The sequence below is a fragment of the Tiliqua scincoides genome, chromosome 1 (genome assembly GCF_035046505.1).
Source record: "Tiliqua scincoides isolate rTilSci1 chromosome 1, rTilSci1.hap2, whole genome shotgun sequence".
NCBI classification, from domain to species: domain Eukaryota; kingdom Metazoa; phylum Chordata; class Lepidosauria; order Squamata; family Scincidae; genus Tiliqua; species Tiliqua scincoides.
The window spans coordinates 72880801-72897544 of record NC_089821.1 but is presented as its reverse complement, the minus strand read 5'-3'; the positions used below and the strand labels follow the sequence as shown (position 1 = coordinate 72897544).

At 46.4% G+C, this 16744-nt stretch overlaps 1 protein-coding gene across 1 annotated transcript; it reads right to left on the bottom strand.

The window, feature by feature from the left end:
- LOC136645066 (BTB/POZ domain-containing protein KCTD5-like) lies at positions 1-1772 on the bottom strand. The gene is made up of 3 exons (XM_066621320.1): positions 1754-1772; positions 364-658; positions 1-205 (listed from the first exon to the last, which is right to left on the bottom strand). Exons 1-3 carry the CDS (start codon positions 1770-1772, stop codon positions 1-3), a joined length of 519 nt encoding a protein of 172 aa, XP_066477417.1.
- Positions 1773-16744: the final 14972 nt, after the last annotated feature.

Genomic DNA, 16744 nt, shown 5'->3' with positions numbered 1-16744 from the left:
TTATTGTTGGTCTTTGTTCCCATAGTTGTAGGAGGACCTGATGCTGACCAGCTGCTCAAAGTTCCAGCTGTCAGACATGGTGGAGACCACCTTGGTCAGCTCCTCCTCCTGGCACTGCAATACCCTGTAGACATGCTTGACTGGAACCTGTGCGATTCTGGCATCTCTTTCCCTAATTTTGTCCTTTACGAGCTTTATTAAGGATGTGATGTTGTAGAATGGCAGCAACTGTTACCCTGCACATGCCTGATCTTGTCTGATCTAAGCAGGGTCAGGCCTGGTTAGTACTTGGATGGGAGACCGCCTGGAAATACCGGGTGCTGTAGGCTTATACTATAGTCTTTCGAGACTGAAGGTTGCCAACCATTGTTGTAGAATTCAGCTTCTTCAAGCACACCTTCCTCAGCCAGGTCTTTATTGATCACCAGGTTCCCGTGTCGAAGATAATTCAACACTGGCCCAAAATAGGTGGGGTCTCTGTCAATCAGGTAGGCACCTGTTTCGTCCTTGTCGGAGTCGAGGTCGGGGTCGGCCTGGCAGAGGCAGAAGAGGAAGCTATGTGGGTCCTGGCAGAGCATCTGGCAGGTGGTGAGGAAGCAGGTGCTGCCCATGTTCAGCCGCACCCACTTGCTGGGGACACCGCCCGCCCCCACCCCCACTGAGCACCACAAGGACAAACTGCTGCTGTGCCGGGGGGGGGGGGCTATTGCCCCAAGCCTTATTGTATTCAATGGGACTTACTCTCAGGAAAGTGTGGATAGGATTGCAGCCTCAATACGGTAATGAAGCACGGGTATCACGCTAGTTATCTATATGTGGGGGGAACACTGAAGCTGCTGTTAGGCTACTGCTTCAGTGCCTATTATTATTTTTTTATAAACATGTGGCGAGATTAAAACTAGAAGTTAATCAGATAATTTCTGTGAGAGAAATTATTTATGAGGTCAGTATTTATGAAAATAAATTTACGAGAATTAAAGTAAAATAATTGTATGTTTTAGTTTCTATACTCTCCCTCTATTCACTTTTGTTTCTTTTCTATAACTTCCTTGTAAACTTAAAATGAACTTCTTCATTTTCTGTTTTGCCAAGAGCCGTAGTCAACAACAGAATCTGTAATAGTTTTCACTTTTGATTACCTTCTCTGTTCCCAGTGCAAACTTCCTCCACCCCACCAGGAACGGCCTTGTGTGCTTGTGGAACACTGGAGAATAGGCTGAAGTTTTTTAACTTCTCTAGGTTCCCTTTTTTAAACTCCATATTTCTAGTTGCTCGGTTTCTGTTGACAGCCAAACAAGACTGTATGGCATGTATAAATATTCTTCCTTATTCTTCTTATCTCTTCACTTATTCTGAAGAATAAGAATTCTTCATTCTTATATTAGTGAACGTACCCTCTATGCCAAGAGTGTCAAGGCCTATTAAGCATAATAATGCTTACCCTTCTTACAGAATGGTTGTAAGAACACGATACATGTGAGGCCCTGTGCACACTTGAATGTGCTATCCACAAGTCTATCCATTTCCTGATGAATACAGGATTCTTAGAAATAAATCCGTAAATTCAGCAAAAAAGTGACCACGATGAAACTAGAGTCCCAAGGTTTTTTTTCTATTTACTTCTCCTTTCCTTTCTCCACCTGTCCACTCTCTTTTGTCTCTGTTTCTCTTTTTCACTCTCTGTCTCTCCCACTCTCTTTCCTGCCCCAAAGGACAGCTCTTGACTTTTGGGGGAAACTACCACTACACCCACAGCTCATTCTTTTGGCCATCTCCCCTACTTCCTACACTCTGCTTAAGAAAATGCAGCAGCCAGCAAGGAAGAATGCAGTGGGGGAGCAGTAAAAACTTGAGGGGTTGGCTGGGGCATCTCTTCCTGAACTGCTTCTCCATGACCCCAGCCTTTTCAAAAGGAAGGAGTAGCCGGCACCAACCAGAAGGGTTAATAGCACCCCAGCCAAATGTTAGGAGCGGGGGGGGGGGAGGGGGTAATGTTGTAATGTTGTAATGTTGTAATGATGTTGTAATGGGTTAATAGCACCCCAGCCAAATAGCACCCCAGCCAAATGTTAGGAGCGGGGGGGGGGGGTAATGTTGTAATGATGTTGTAATGTTGTAATGATGACAACAGAAAGAGAGCTGGCAGGCAGACTGAGCGGCTGAAATCACTGCTGTACTACTTTCAGAAGTAACAGTCCTTTTCTCCAGTCCACTCCGTGCCTCCTCTACGCCCGCTGAAGTCTAGAAAAACTTTGGCACTGAAGGACCTGCTTCAAATAAAATGAAGAACCATTCAAACAATACTTCAATCATGCTCGTAACATGTGTGTTAAGAGCAGAAGCATGGGCTCCTCCTCACCTGGTCTGCCATCTCACCATTTCCTAATCATGGGTCTGGTTCACCTAAACCAGGCGTGCCAAACATAAGGCCCGGGGGCCAGATGCGGGCCGCAGAAGCTTTTTATCTGGCCCTCAGGCTCTCATCTGCTGAATAGTGCTGTGGTGTTATTGCTAAAAGAGCAGCCCACGTGAAAATTGGGCTTTCTCATATCTTGAAATATGATCAAGATTTGTGTATTTTCTCTTCTGTTGTTTGCAGCTAATGAATTCCTAAGTAAGAAAAAAGTGTTTATTTTTTATTATGACCTGTTTAATGACATCAATTCCTGCCTAATGACATCACTTCCGGCCCTCAGCAGGCATCATGAATGCTATTCGGCCCTCGGTATGAAACAAGTTTGACACCCCTGATCTAAACTGTCTGTCAACACAGTTTAAATATTTTTAGTGCACTGACGAGCAGCATAGACAAACAATCCACTAGACTCTAGGCAATTGTCCAGGGCCTAGGTGATTAGGCAGTGATATAATGGCCAAGTCGGATCTCCGGGGGGGGGGGGATGTACAGCCACACTCTTCCCTCACACACATTGGGCAGCCCAATCCTACCTAACTCCCCATGAGCTGATGAAGGTGCACCAAGAGGGTGCACGCTATATCCCATAGGGAGATTCAAGCTGCAAAGGCCTCCTCAAGGTAAGGAAACATTTGTTCCTGTGCTCTGGGGTAAGCCCTTGCTGGCCCTGTGGGTCTACTCAGACCTATGCTAGTTATATAGCTGATGCAAGTCTGAGTGGACCCAAGAAGGCAGATTGAGGCTGGAATGGAGAATAACAATGGTGCCACTGCCACTGATCCCCCCTTCCAAGCCTTGATCTTCTCCACCCTGTTTCCTCCCCGTTCCTCCTTCTATGCCCTTTTCTGTCCACCTTCCTCCTGCCCCCTTTGGCTGGGGCTCTTCGGCCACTGGCATGCGAACCCAGCCATTCTCCTCTTGCAGTGGTGGCCAGGCTACATTGTGTGGCATCTCCCATTTTGCAACAGCTGCCAAGGACCTTATGCTGTTGGAACACTAGTTCCAGAAGAGTAAGACCCTCTTAGAACTGGGCCATAAGAGAGCAATTTGGAATATTATTTGAACTGGCCCATAGCATTGCTGTGAGTGAAGGCCAAACTACACTTTATGTGGAAGTGGGAGCTTTCCAATGGAAGTTTTCTTTCCCAGAGCTACTAGTGGTTTCACTGATGCAAGGAAGGTTCAGTACAGCTTCTCTGCATGCCACAGTCCCAATCCTGATCAGAAAAACATGCAGGGCCAAACTAAACAATTAAACTAAATGCAATTTGGTTCAGTGAAACTAAATTAGAAAGTTAGGGAATGTGTTTTTTGTTGTTCTCACGAAGCTAATGCTTTAAAAACTTGAACATTATTTGATATCTTCAGATCCCTCTTGCAGATGTCCTTGAAGGCCTTAGGAGTGGACCTCAACAGGTGGGAAACCCTGGCCTCTGAGCGGCCCGCTTGGAGACAGGCTGTGCAGCATGGCCTTTCCCAGTTTGAAGAGACACTTGGCCAACAGACTGAGGCAAAGAGGCAAAGAAGGAAGGCCCATAGCCAGGGAGACAGACCAGGGACAGACTGCACTTGCTCCCAGTGTGGAAGGGATTGCACTCCCGAATTGGCCTTTTCAGCCACACTAGACACTGTTCCAGAACCACCATTCAGAGCGCGATACCATAGTCTCTCGAGACTGAAGGTTGCCAACATGATATTTGATATCTAGTTGGTCAACTGACTAACTCCTGTTTTTTGGGGGTGCAGTTAAATGCACGACCCTATTCCACATAGAGATAAAGAATTAAATTTGTATAAACATCCTCAAGTGTAATGTATGACTTAGGTTACATTTTTTTACCCTCTTGATAAGGGGCTTGTACCCAAGACAAACACTCTCCACCAGACTCCTGGGTCAGGCAAAGACCAGACCTGCCTCCCCCTTCCTCATTCTAAAGAGGTGAGTTAGAACAGACAAAAGAAAATATTTCTTTACCCAGCATGTAATTAGTCTGTGGAACTCCTTGCCACAGGATGTGGTGATGCCACCCAGCCTAGATGCCTTTAAAACAGAAATGGACAGATTTCTGGAAGAAAACTCCAACACAGGTTACAAGCCATGATGGGTATCTACAGTCTGAGATTAGCTGGTCGCTCATTATGAGGGCCAGGTAGGAATTTGGTAGGAATCTTTTCCTGTCATATTAATTGGCTGTGGATATCAGTTTTTTCGCCTACCCCAGACTGGTGAGGGAGAGGAGGTATGTTCAGTAGGTTTCATGCATTAAAAATTGGTCAGTATGTTTAATAAAATAGCACAAGTTAAACCCAAGTGCAATCCGGTGTCTTCACTGGGGGTGTGGGGGTAAATAGAATGCCAGATGCAGGGGGTGGCAGTGAGATCAAGTATCTTGTGGTCTTGTGTGTTCTCTGAATCATCTGGTGGGCCACTGTGAGATACAGGAAGCTGCACTAGATGGGTCCTGTGCCTGATCTAGCAGGGCTCTTATATTCTTGTGATCTGCCCAAGGGGAGCCCAGTTGATCCAGAATAACACCAATTCATGTAGATGCAGGATGCAATTTTAAATATTTAAGCTCTGTAAAAATCAGCCAATGACACACAAACTGGCTCATCAGCAAACCAAAGGAGGTCATATCAAAAAGCATCAAACCACACAAACAGTATGGCTGTTAGCAGCTGTTAAGTCACAATGTTTTCTCTACCTTTAACAGTCCTAGCAAGAACAAAATACGCTCAGATAAACATTTAAATAAAGCACATAGTGCTGTTTACAAGAGATGGGGGCAGAGAGAATTCAGCTCACTGGGAACTTCCGGTCACAGCCTTCAGATAAAGGCGACTTCTTCTGTACATACTGCTTTGGCAAAACAAAACAGTTGCTAAGCCCTGTGTCCTGGGAAGATTGCTCCATGGGTGCTCGGGGTGATGCTGTTTCTCACACACGCACTTTCCTAATGCACCAGGCATCTGCCTCAATTGCCATTCCTGGGATATGAGAACTTTGTCTCATCCCTTGTTGTTGGCATGAATAAAGATTGGGCTGTCAGTCATGGCTAACTGTTCTGCTGCCAGCAAAAGACTCCTGAGAGGACAATGGCTGCCTTCTTCCCAGGCAATGGGGCAGAAAAGTGGGAGCACTTACATTTGCCAAAGATGAGAGTAGATAGGCCACTTGGCACCCACAGATAGTTTCCCATAGTCACTTCCATACGAAAATGCCTACTTCTCATGCATCAACACTTGGATGAATGGTGCTTTAAACTGGACTGAGGGGTGGTGGTTTGATCGGCCAGTTTTTCAAAGGGGTCAGGTAGATGGGACTCATCAGCCTGGGAAGGCAGCTCATCTAAGAGAAGGAAACTCTGACCTCAAACCTCCACTGCCTTGTGGCCATATCCAGTTGTGGAAAAGGCTTCAGGAGTCAACCTCGAGGCAAAATCAGGAGCCGGAGTCCCTGAGGCAGTTCGTGGCTGTACACAGTCACGCTCTGGCAACTCCTGCGATGCCGCTGGAACCAACCGTATTGGCCTCTGCCTTTCCATTGGACCATTAAAGCGACGTGGAGAGGGGGGATTTGCTGCATGGGTAACAGCCTATCGTCCATACCTTCTTTACCCAGGCTTCACGCACTGGAGAGGACACTCCAACTAACCACCATTCAGAGCGCGATACCATAGTCTTTCGAGACTGAAGGTTGCCAACATGTTTTCAAAGGGCCAAGAATGCAGTTCTAAGACTTACCTCTTACCTGAAGCAAGTTCCAGTGAAGTAAAGATGCTAAGGTCCTGGGAATAAGAAAGAAGCCACCAATTTGTTTGGGAAACTGTGGGTACAGTATAGGCAAAGGGAAGCAGCTTTAGGCCGCCTCACTGATATTACATGCTTACCACCCTGAGACCTAAACTTGCTTTCTTTGGCTGGATCATCATACCCTGTACATATGTCTCTGACTTCTTTGGGGGAAGAAGTAAAAAAAATAAGTCACAATTTCCATGGTGAATTATAAAATAGGACCACTAACTATTTCTTATTTCCTGGGATCCACTTTAGGCCTGATTTGTTCCCTCTGTCCACACGTATCCTATTGTCAAAATGTGATATTTATTTTCTATATTCCCGATTGCATGTGACACATAAAACATTCCAAATATATAATTAAGGTTCCAACATGTAAGGGTGTCTCAGAAAAAACAACTGTACAAACGTTTTTAATGTGTTCTAATACAGTGATTCCCATACAGTAGATTTGGATCCACTGGCAGGTCAATTTCTGGTTGTTCCTGAAATGCTGAACAGAGCCAACATCAGATAGCTGCTAATTGCCCAGCTAAAAAGCTCAGCAGTTATTTTGCAAGCTGCAGGAGCTGAGGTCTTTGCAGAGCAATTAGGCATTCTATTAATAGAATGCAGGGCATTCTATTAATTTGGTTTTTTGGAGGCTCAGTGAGCAAGTGATCAGCTGCCAGGAGGGTGGAGGAAGGAGCTCATCACTTACACCTGTTGTTGGACCTTGGGACTAACGATTGGTTCCTTCTCTTGGCAGGTAACCTGCTTAAGCCTCTGACTTGCCTCTTGGCGCGTGGCTCTTAGCACTGGGATCGTGCCCAGAAGATCAAAGTTTCCTTTCCTGGTTGGCGGACTGAAAACAGTGGTCGGATTATTCCTCCCCTTCTGTTTAAAGGCAGGGGAGAGAGGAGCAACATAAATTCTAGGGCAGCACAGTCTTTTTTCCAGCAGAGGATTGGCCTTTGAGACACCCAGTGCTAGGCTTGCCTTGTTTTTATCTTTTTCATAAGCAGGCCTGCTGGGTGTTTCTCTTTGTATAGGCCAGTCTCAGAAGGAGGGCCTCGCCACATGTGTTTCTTTTTAGGAGGGAGCTCAGGGGAAGGGAGGGGTGCCACTATCAAGAGAGTGACGGGCCAGGGGAGATATGGTGGTGGGGGTCGGACAGGCCGTTACAGGAGAAGGAGAGTTCATCATAGGCAGATCATCACTCCTTCTGGTCCTTCCCCCAATTCTCGGATGCCTGGTGGTCTTGGCAGTGAGTCCCTGGATCTGAAGCTGCTGCTTTTGAATGCCAGGTCGGTGAATAACAAAACCTGCATCATCCAGGATTTAATCCTGGATGAGAAAGCTGACCTGGTATGTATTACAGAGACCTGGTTGTACATGGCGGGAGGAGTTAGTCTCTCCGAACTTTGTGCACCAGGTTTCCAGGTGTTGCAGCAGCCAAGACTGCAGGGATGGGGGGGGGGGGGGAGTTGCAATGGTCTATCGTGAGTCCACCTCCCTTCCCAGGTGCCCTGTCCAGCAGTTTGCTGGGTTCGAGTGCCTGCATGTTGTGTTGAGAGGGCCAGACAGGATTGGGATTCTGTTGGAGTACCGCCTGCCCTGCTGCCCAACAGTCTCCCTGCCTGAGCTGACCGGGGTGATCTCGGGGGTAGCATTGGAGTCCCCCCACCTACTAGTGCTGGGCGACTTTATTGTTCATGCCAAGGCCCCCACAGCAGGTGCAGCTCAGGATTTCATGGCCGCCATGACAACCATGGGCCTGTCCCAGAAGATCCTGGCCCCAACACATACTGCAGGACACGTGGTGGACCTGGTGTTTACAGCTGGGTGCGGAGGTAGTGATCTGGATGTAGAGGAGATCAAGATCACTCTGTTGTCATGGACAGATCACTTCCTGGTAAGGTTTAGGCTTGTTGCGACTTCCTACCTCAGCAGAGGCGGGGGACCATTTTCTATGGTCCGCCCCTGGAGGCTAATGGATCCTGAAAGACTGGCATCTCATCTGAGGCCCTGGTTGACCTCTGGAATGGGGAAATGACCAGGGCAGTGGATGAGATTGCTCCGGAGCGACCTCTGCCACGTTGCAGTCTCGGAGCGGCTCCTTGGTTCACTGAGGAGCTGCAAATGATGAAGCGGCAGGGCAGGTGTCTAGAGCGACGGTGGCAGAAAACATGGGATGAATCCGATCGGACACGGAGTAGAGCTCATTACAGAGCCTATTCCGTGGCGGTGGTAGCACCGAAGTGATCGTTCTTCTCTGCTACTATTGCGTCTGCTGACAACCGTCCGGCAGAGCTGTTTGGTGTGGTGCGGGGCCTCCTCCATCAGGCCCCCCCAGTAGACCAGGAGGAACACACGGTCAGCCGCTGTGACGTGTTTGCACAACATTTTGCAGATAAAATCAATCGTATTTGTCACAACTTGGATGCCACATTGATAATGTCTGACGATGTCCCCTTGGCAACTGCTTGTCCAGTGTTGTGGGATTCTTTTCAGCTTGTACAACCTGAGGATGTGGACAGACTCCTTTGGAGTGTGAGGCCATCTGCCTGCCTGCTTGACCCTTGCCCAGTTTGGCTGATAAAAGCTGCCCAGGGTGGACTGGCTGAGTGGACAGGGAGAGTGGTCAATTCTTCCTTGATGGAGGGGACATTGCCATGTGCTTTGAAACAGGCGGTGGTTCGCCCCCTCCTGAAGAGGCCCTCCCTGGATTCCACTGTGTTGGACAACTACCGGCCAGTCTCCAACATCCCGTTTTTGGGCAAGGTAATTGAGCGAATGGTGGCGTCTCAACTCCAGAGGGTCTTGGGTGAAGCGGATTATCTGAATCCTTTTTGATCTGGTTTCAGGCCGGGCTTTGGGACAGAAACTGCCTTGGTTGCCTTGGTGGATGATGTACGCCGGGGACTGGACAGGGGGAGTGCGTCCCTGTTGGTCCTGCTGGACCACTCAGCAGCTTTCGATACCATCGACCATGGTATCCTTCTGGGCCGATTGGCCGGGTTGGGAGTTGGAGGCACTGTTTTGCGGTGGTTCCACTCCTACTTGGAGGATCAGTCCCAGATGGTGGTGCTGGGGGATGCCTGTTCAACACCCTGGCCCTTGAGGTGTGGGGTGCCACAGCATTCAATTCTGTCCCCCATGCTATTTAACATCTACATGAAACCGCTGGGAGAGGTCATCCGGGGGTTTGGAGTGGAGTGTCATCAATATGCCGAGGACACCCAGCTCTATCTCTCCTTTCCTCCAGACTCCAGGGTGGCGGTTGAGGGCCTGGAGCGCTGCCTGGAGGCAGTGAGGATCTGGATGGGGGCTAAAAAGCTGAAATTAAATCCGAATAAGATAGAGGCTCTCCTGGTTCAGAAATCCTCGATGCAGGTGCTGGACTATCGGCTTGTGCTGAATGGAGTTGCACTCCCCCTGAAGGAGCAGGTCCACAGCTTGGGGGTCCACCTGGACTCGCAGCTGCTCCTGGATTCCTAGGTGGCGGATGTGGCTAGGGGGGCCTTCGCTCAGCTTCGGCTGGTGCGCCAGCTGCGGCCATACTTGGATCGTGCAGACCTGGCCACGGTGATCCATGCCACGGTGACATCGAGGTTAGATTATTGTAATGCGCTCTGTGTGGGGCTGCCCTTGAAGACGGTTCGGAAACTGCAACTAGTGCAGAATATGGCGGCCCATGTAGTTACTGGAGGTAGGCAGTTTGACTCTGTCAGTCCGCTTCTCCAGTGGCTGCATTGGCTGCCCATTCGTTTCCGGGCCCAATTCAAGGTGCTGTTTTTGACCTTTAAAGCCCTATACTGCTCTGGGCCAGGGCATCTTAGAGATCGCCTACTTCCATACAATCTAGCTCATCCGCTTAGGTCATCAGAGAAGGCCTTTTTACAAGTGCCGCCGCCTAGGGAGGTACGTGGGGCGGCAGCAAGAAATAGGGCCTTCTCAGTAGTGGCACCAACACTATGGAATTCCCTTCCCCTTGACTTAAGAATGGCTCCCTCTTAAGAGGGACTTAAGAATGGCCCCTTGACTTAAGAATGGCGAGGCCTGAATACCCTTCTGTTTAAACAAGCCTTCTGAGTTCTCAGCCTTTTTAACATCTTTTTAACACCTTTTAATATTTTTTAGATACTTGGTTACAGGCCTGATTCTTTTATGATTTGCTGCTCTATGCTCTTTTTACCTGATTACTTTTTATCTGACTACTGTTTTTATGATATGTGTTATTTGCTTTTATCTGTTTTTTAAATTATGTTTTTAATCTGTTTTAACCTGTTGTAAGCTGCCTTGAGTCCCTTCGGGGAGAAAGGCAGGGTAAAAATAAAGTTATTATTATTATTATTATTATTATTACTTTGTAAACTGCAGGAGCTGAGCTCTTTGCTGAGCAATTTATAGCTATCTTGTAAACTGCCTGAGCTAAATTGCCCTGCAAAGAGCTCAGCTTCTGCAGTTTACATGGAGCTGAGCTCCTGCAGTTTGTAAGATCTGTAAATATGGACAGAGAAATACTGTATGTCTTACTTGATGTCCCCTAAAAAAGAATTCAAAAGAATCCAGAAGATTTTGTTTTTTATTTTTCTGGGGAGAAATGGGAAAGGAAGGAGAGCATTCATTAAAGTTTATCAGGGCTGCCTCATTAGGAGAAATAGATCAAATTTTTTTAGATCAATTTTTTTGTTAATAAAGAAATAAATAAAAGTATTACTTGAAAATAAATAAATAAATAATTTCTAGTTTTGTTTTTTTTTTTTAAGCTGGGGGTCCCAACAGAGAGTCATTCTACAAAGTGGGTTCCAGTGCTAAAAAGTTTGGGAACCATTGCTCTAATCCAGGGGTGCCCAAGCCCTGGCCCAGGGGCCACTTGCAGCCCTCAGGAACTCCCAACCTAGCCCATGGGAAGCCCCCAGTCTCCAATGAGCCTCTGGCCCTCCAGAGAATTGCTAGAGCCCATGCTGGCCCAACGCAACCGCTCTCAGTGTGAGGGCAACTGTTCGACTTTGTGTGAGCTGTGGGAGGGCTCCCTCCACTGCTTGCTGTTTCATGTCTGTGATATAGCAGCAGCAGCAGCAGCAGCGAAGAAAAGGATGGCCTTGCTTTATGCAAGGTCTTTTATAGGACTTGAGCTATTGCAAGACCTTCATTCATTCAAATAAGTTCCATTTCTAATATATTCATTTATGTAAATTTATTCAAATTTGAAATGTAAATTAATTTGTTTTTTTCCCCAGCCCCCAACACAGTGTCAGAGAAATGGTGTGACCTTCCTGCCAAAACGTTTTCACACCCCTGCTCTAATCCATTACAAAAAAATCCTGCTCTAATCCATTACAAAAAAAAGCCTGCAACACTCAAAAATCTAAAACAGTGTTCTTCGCCGGTGGGTCATGACCCCAAGACTCATTGAGAGGGTCGCCTTAACCTTTCGAAGCCTGTGCAAGAGAGGGCTTGGATCCAATCCAATAACAGTACTGCCTTATCAAACTTGAGTTCTTGATATAACCCTGCATAGCCTCTTCTCGATGTCTTAACCTGTTGCTGTTAAGGCTGGCCTTGCTCAGGCTGCTGCTCACAGGGTTGTTGTGAAAACACAAGAGGTAGAGGGAAATGGGACAGGTGGGGATGGGCAGTGGTGGGGAAGGGGATGGGATTGGCAGTGAGTCCCTGGCCTCATACTTTATTTATTGGGGTCATGGCACAAAAATGGTTGAAGACCACTGATCTAAGGAAGCGTTTGAAGAGATGTGTGGAACCATCCCAGCAGCACACACATTGGTGGATGTCTGCAGATTCCTTAGCCAACAATGTAGAGATGCCATAGAGGAGCATTTAGATTTAGAGTATTAGTTATTTGATTTTCTCTGTAAACCACTTTGTGAACTTTTTGTTGAAAAGCGATATATAAATACGGTTAATAATAATAATAATAATAATAATAATAATAATAATAATAATAATAATATTTGGTCTGATATCATTAACTAATTAACTGGGTCAAGCAACTGCTTCTGGGTACTCTGTATGCAGTATATGTGTGAATTACAGTATTATAGTATGTGTATGAATTATAGCATAATATATTTAACACTATAAAGTGCGTGTACATTTTCTTGACGCCTTGTATTTATTTATTTATCAGTGTAAAAAATGGTCCATTAAAAAAAATGCCCCACATTAATTTTTTTAGCATATTATTTGTTTATACAACTTTCCTGCACAGGAAAACTTCCTGTACTGCTCTAGTGAGCGTAACAGCAGCTGGATCAGCAAGTGAAGCTTTTGACAATTGAGACACAAGTGTTATCACCTGTTAGTGACTGTAGATGCTGCTGCTGTTTACAGCTGAGGCAGAGGCACCGCTAAGGGGTACAGGTCGCACCGATAGATGTGCATGGGGGGGGTGAAACCACTAGTGACCAAAATCACAGTTTGTAGGAATAATACGATCATGTTATATACCATTTGATGCATAATTGACAGTAGAATGCGTTGAAAAAAACCAGAGTGAAATATCTCCATTCTATCAAATGGTATGGCCAAAAAAAACAGAAAACAAAAATGCAACTGTCTTATATAACAAAAAAATACATTTCCTTAATTCAAAGTGGACCAATGTGACTGACTATTTGAAGTGCCAATGAGATGTTATTATGACACAGCATGGAACCAACAAGTTGTTAGTAAGGTGACACCCTCGGGGAGGTGACACCACTAGTGACCAAAATCATTAAAATTGTGGTTGTTAGGAATAATACCATCATGTCATATATCAATTGATGTGTAATCTCATGCAGAATGTAATGAAACAAAGTGCATTGAAATATCTGTGTTCTATCGAAAGGTATAGCCCAAAAAATCAGTGGGGGTGGTTTTTGTTGCTCTGCCCACTACATGGGAGGAGGTCCATCACGGGAGTGACACGCTGGCCCCTTGCACAGAGTGATGCAAACCCTAGTGATGCCACTGAGCTGAGGAAGAAGAGCTGGCAAAGAAAAATAAAAGGTGTAACCCTCCCAACAGCAGTTGCCCTGCCTAGACAGTTGCTATAAAACAAAATGAGTATTAAATGCATTGGTTATCCCATCCTTTAGCAGTTAGGCAACTCAGCACAAGCAAGCTACCTCTTAGCCAACTGTTTGTTGGCTTCCTGGTGCTATTGCAGAACATTACTACAGCAGTCGCTTAAGCAAGTGGTTTCCCAGCGGTTACTGCAGAGGAAGTGCACCTCTGGACCAAAGAAGTCAGTAAAGGGTGGCACATCTGCTGCACGTGTGACATGCAGTAATTGGCATCGAATTATTTGAGTTATCATCAAGCCAATGCACATACAAATGGAACAATAGTTCTAATGAAAACACTACAGTAGACTTTCTTCCTTTCTAGATGATGCAGGCCTGGGTCTCAGCCAGTGCCATCACAGAAAGAGCAATGCCTCCTGGGTGACAGAAGGGATAACACCTCCTCTAAAAAGATACTGCCTCCCCTCCGCCCCTTTTTCAAAACGACAAAAGTTTTGAAAGTGAAAAATAATGTTTAAAATGATGCTGTATTAATTGGGTACACCTTTTTGGCAATCAGTTTTTTTTAATGGATTCATCAAGCAAGTAAACATTGCACATCTAAGTCATATGAAACATCTTCTTGCATATCACACACAGGATGGCCAGAGGCAGTAGAGAATGCAACTATTACAGCTCCTAAATCCCTGCTCCTCTATGGCAAATCAGAATTTTCTCCAGGCATGGCTGTACTTGTAATTTCCAAATTGATGTTGTGTGGTGTGTTGTCGTGTGTGTCCCTGTCCCACCCACCCACGCCCCCCCCCCCGATGTTGATGCTTCTTTTTCATGACTAGCTAACATGGGTATGTAGGCAGGCTATTAAACAGCAGGCTGTTAAAACTTCCTGTAGACTAGTAACTCTTGTAAAGCTGTCTATAAGGCTGTATTGAAGGTATTAGAGAGGGTGTTGCTTACCATGTCATAATACTGCAGAAGCTGAACTTACAGAAATTCCCTCTTCTACACAAGACATAGATGTTTTGCTTTCTTTTGCACCTGATCACCCTAAGAACACAGGATTGTCAGCTTCAATGCCTATTCTGCTGACTTTAGTAGGTTACAATGCTGATTACCTGTGGGGTGGGGAATCTCTACCAGCTGATTTCAAGATGATATTAAAGTCTCAGGAACAACCAAGGCATTTTTCTGATCATATGGCAACTTTTGTCCTAAGGGGACTCTTCCTATGGAATGAACGCACGTCTGATTGTCAAATTGGATGGGGGAGACTAAGAACCCTTCTAAACTGTGGTAGTCTCAGGATTCCAATGCATTCTGCAGCAGCTTCCTCCTAGTACAGAGCTCTGAATTTATACTGTAAAGATGACATCAGATGTTTACAGTAGGTGAGGAGAGACACAGGATATGGGAGCTTTTGCAAAAACCAGTTGGGTAACAGCTCCTTTGGCATCCTGGAAATGACAAGTGCCTGAAATTTCACGTACCAGTCCTAAGTACAGACCACTTGGAAATTCCCTTGCATGATCTTGGGTTTCAATAACTGTCTCTGAGATGGAAGCCAGTGACAGGTTAAAACACCATCATGAAGACGGCACATGTGGGTCAGAACAACCTTTTCTTGCTCAATGCAGCTAAATGGAGCACCACTAACCCAGTAATCTCTGTCATAACTTAATCCTGACGAGATGGAGAGACGTGGTTTACTGGAGAGCTGATTTAAGAAGACCCCAGTCTCTGGATAGAGTAGCATTCCACCTGAAGGAGGTGAAGCAGGCGTGCAGTCTGGAGCTGCTTGTAAAGCACCTTTGCTCCTGAAGTCTCTGGTGGTGTCTGTGGCCAGGAGCACCTTTGCTCAGCTTTGGTTGGTGCAGCAGCTGCAGCCAGATCTGGCCTTTGTCACCCATGCCTTGATCACATCTTCTGATTATTACAATGTGCTCTGAGTGGGGCTGCCCTTGTAAGGCATTTGTAGTAGCTTGTTAATAGTACAGGTCTGTAACGTTTCCCCAAATGCAGTCACGTACCATGGTAGCATCAAGTCTAACATATTAAAAATAAAATATTGAAATGAATGGGGACCCTCCTGAAATCGGCTTGCAACCCAACTAGTGGGTGCCAACCCACAGTTTGAGAAACAGTGATCTATGGCATGCCAACTAGAGAAAATCAGAAAATGTGCCCCTGCTTACTTCTCCGCTTGGCAGTCAGCGTGACCGCTGAGCGGCAGAGGTTGGGTGCCAGCCCGGGGGTAGCCCAGCATCAGCCAGCACTGGGCTATCACCGGCACTCACCCGGCGGAAGAGGGCCCAAACATACCTTATGGCACGTTTGCGACAATGTACGCTGGCAGTGAGCCAGTGTGCCAAGCCCAGGATTGGGCTCTAAAACTCCACTAATTCCACTAGGCCTTTGGGATATATAATAATGGATGGTTTTCCACTGAGTATGTTGCAAGTTTCTGAGCTGGTTTATCCTGTCCATGTAAAAAAAATTTTAATGTTTTTTAAAATGTTTTTATTGTATTTTGAGAATGCTGGCAGTAGCTTTTGTGCCAGCTGGCAAAAGCTGGGGTTAGCCATTAGTTATCTGATTTTTCTCTGTAAACCGCTTTGCGAACTTTTGTTGAAAAGCGGTATATAAATACTGTTAATAATAATAATAATAATAATAATAATAATAATAATAATAATAATAATAAAGTAGTTTCTTACTCAGCAGATGGTGAGAACAGACCCTACATGTGGCTTTGGGAGTTAAAAACTCATGACATGTGAAAACAGGATGATAAGATCAAGTGGTAGTTCAAGTGGGCACTGGAAAGGTCAGGATTCTCCCCTTTACTACTGCACACATTTCCAGATCTGCAGCAGTACATTTGCCCCCTGAATCTATTTCTGCCTAAATGATGGGTTTGTGCTTTTTGAATTTTCTTTTTATTTACAACAACAGTGGCAAGGGTACTGTATGCTAAATACGGGAAGGTTGCAGAGGTACATTCAGCTGTACATTCAGCTGTAGAATGGTGGGTAAAGATACTGGACTTGACTGAGAGCCCAATCCTGAACTCGGCACTCTGGCTTTCCACTGGAGTGCTCTGTCGCAAAAGTATCGTAAGGCACGTCTGAGAGGCTTACCGCTGGGCCAGTGCCCTTGCTAGCCCAGCGCTGGCCAGCACTGGGCTAGCACCAGGCGGGCGCCCGTCCTCTGCTGCTTGGCGGTCTCACAGACTGCTGAGCTGCAGCACGGTAAGCGGGGGCGGGAAGGAGGCATTCCGGGGAGGGGGAGGCAGGCGGAGGGCGGGCAGGAGATGTGCCGGAGAGGCAGGGGGCGGGCAGGAAGCATGCTGGGGGGAGGGAGGGAGGTGGATTCAGTGGAGCTCCGCTGCACCAGATCCAAGGCATTCGTGTGGGGCTTGGCGCCCTACACAAACGCCTTTACCTTACTGTCAACCTTTTGGTCGTCAGTATAGCCTCATTGCAGGACTGCTTCCCTTACCTGGGAGAAGGGGATAAAA

What these genes read in the sequence shown, in the direction of transcription:
- LOC136645066 (XM_066621320.1), bottom strand. An exon ending in GCTGAATTCTACAACAATGG is followed by an intron (nt 206 to 363) that starts TTGGCAACCTTC and finishes CTACAACATCAC; the next exon opens with ATCCTTAATAAAGCTCGTAA.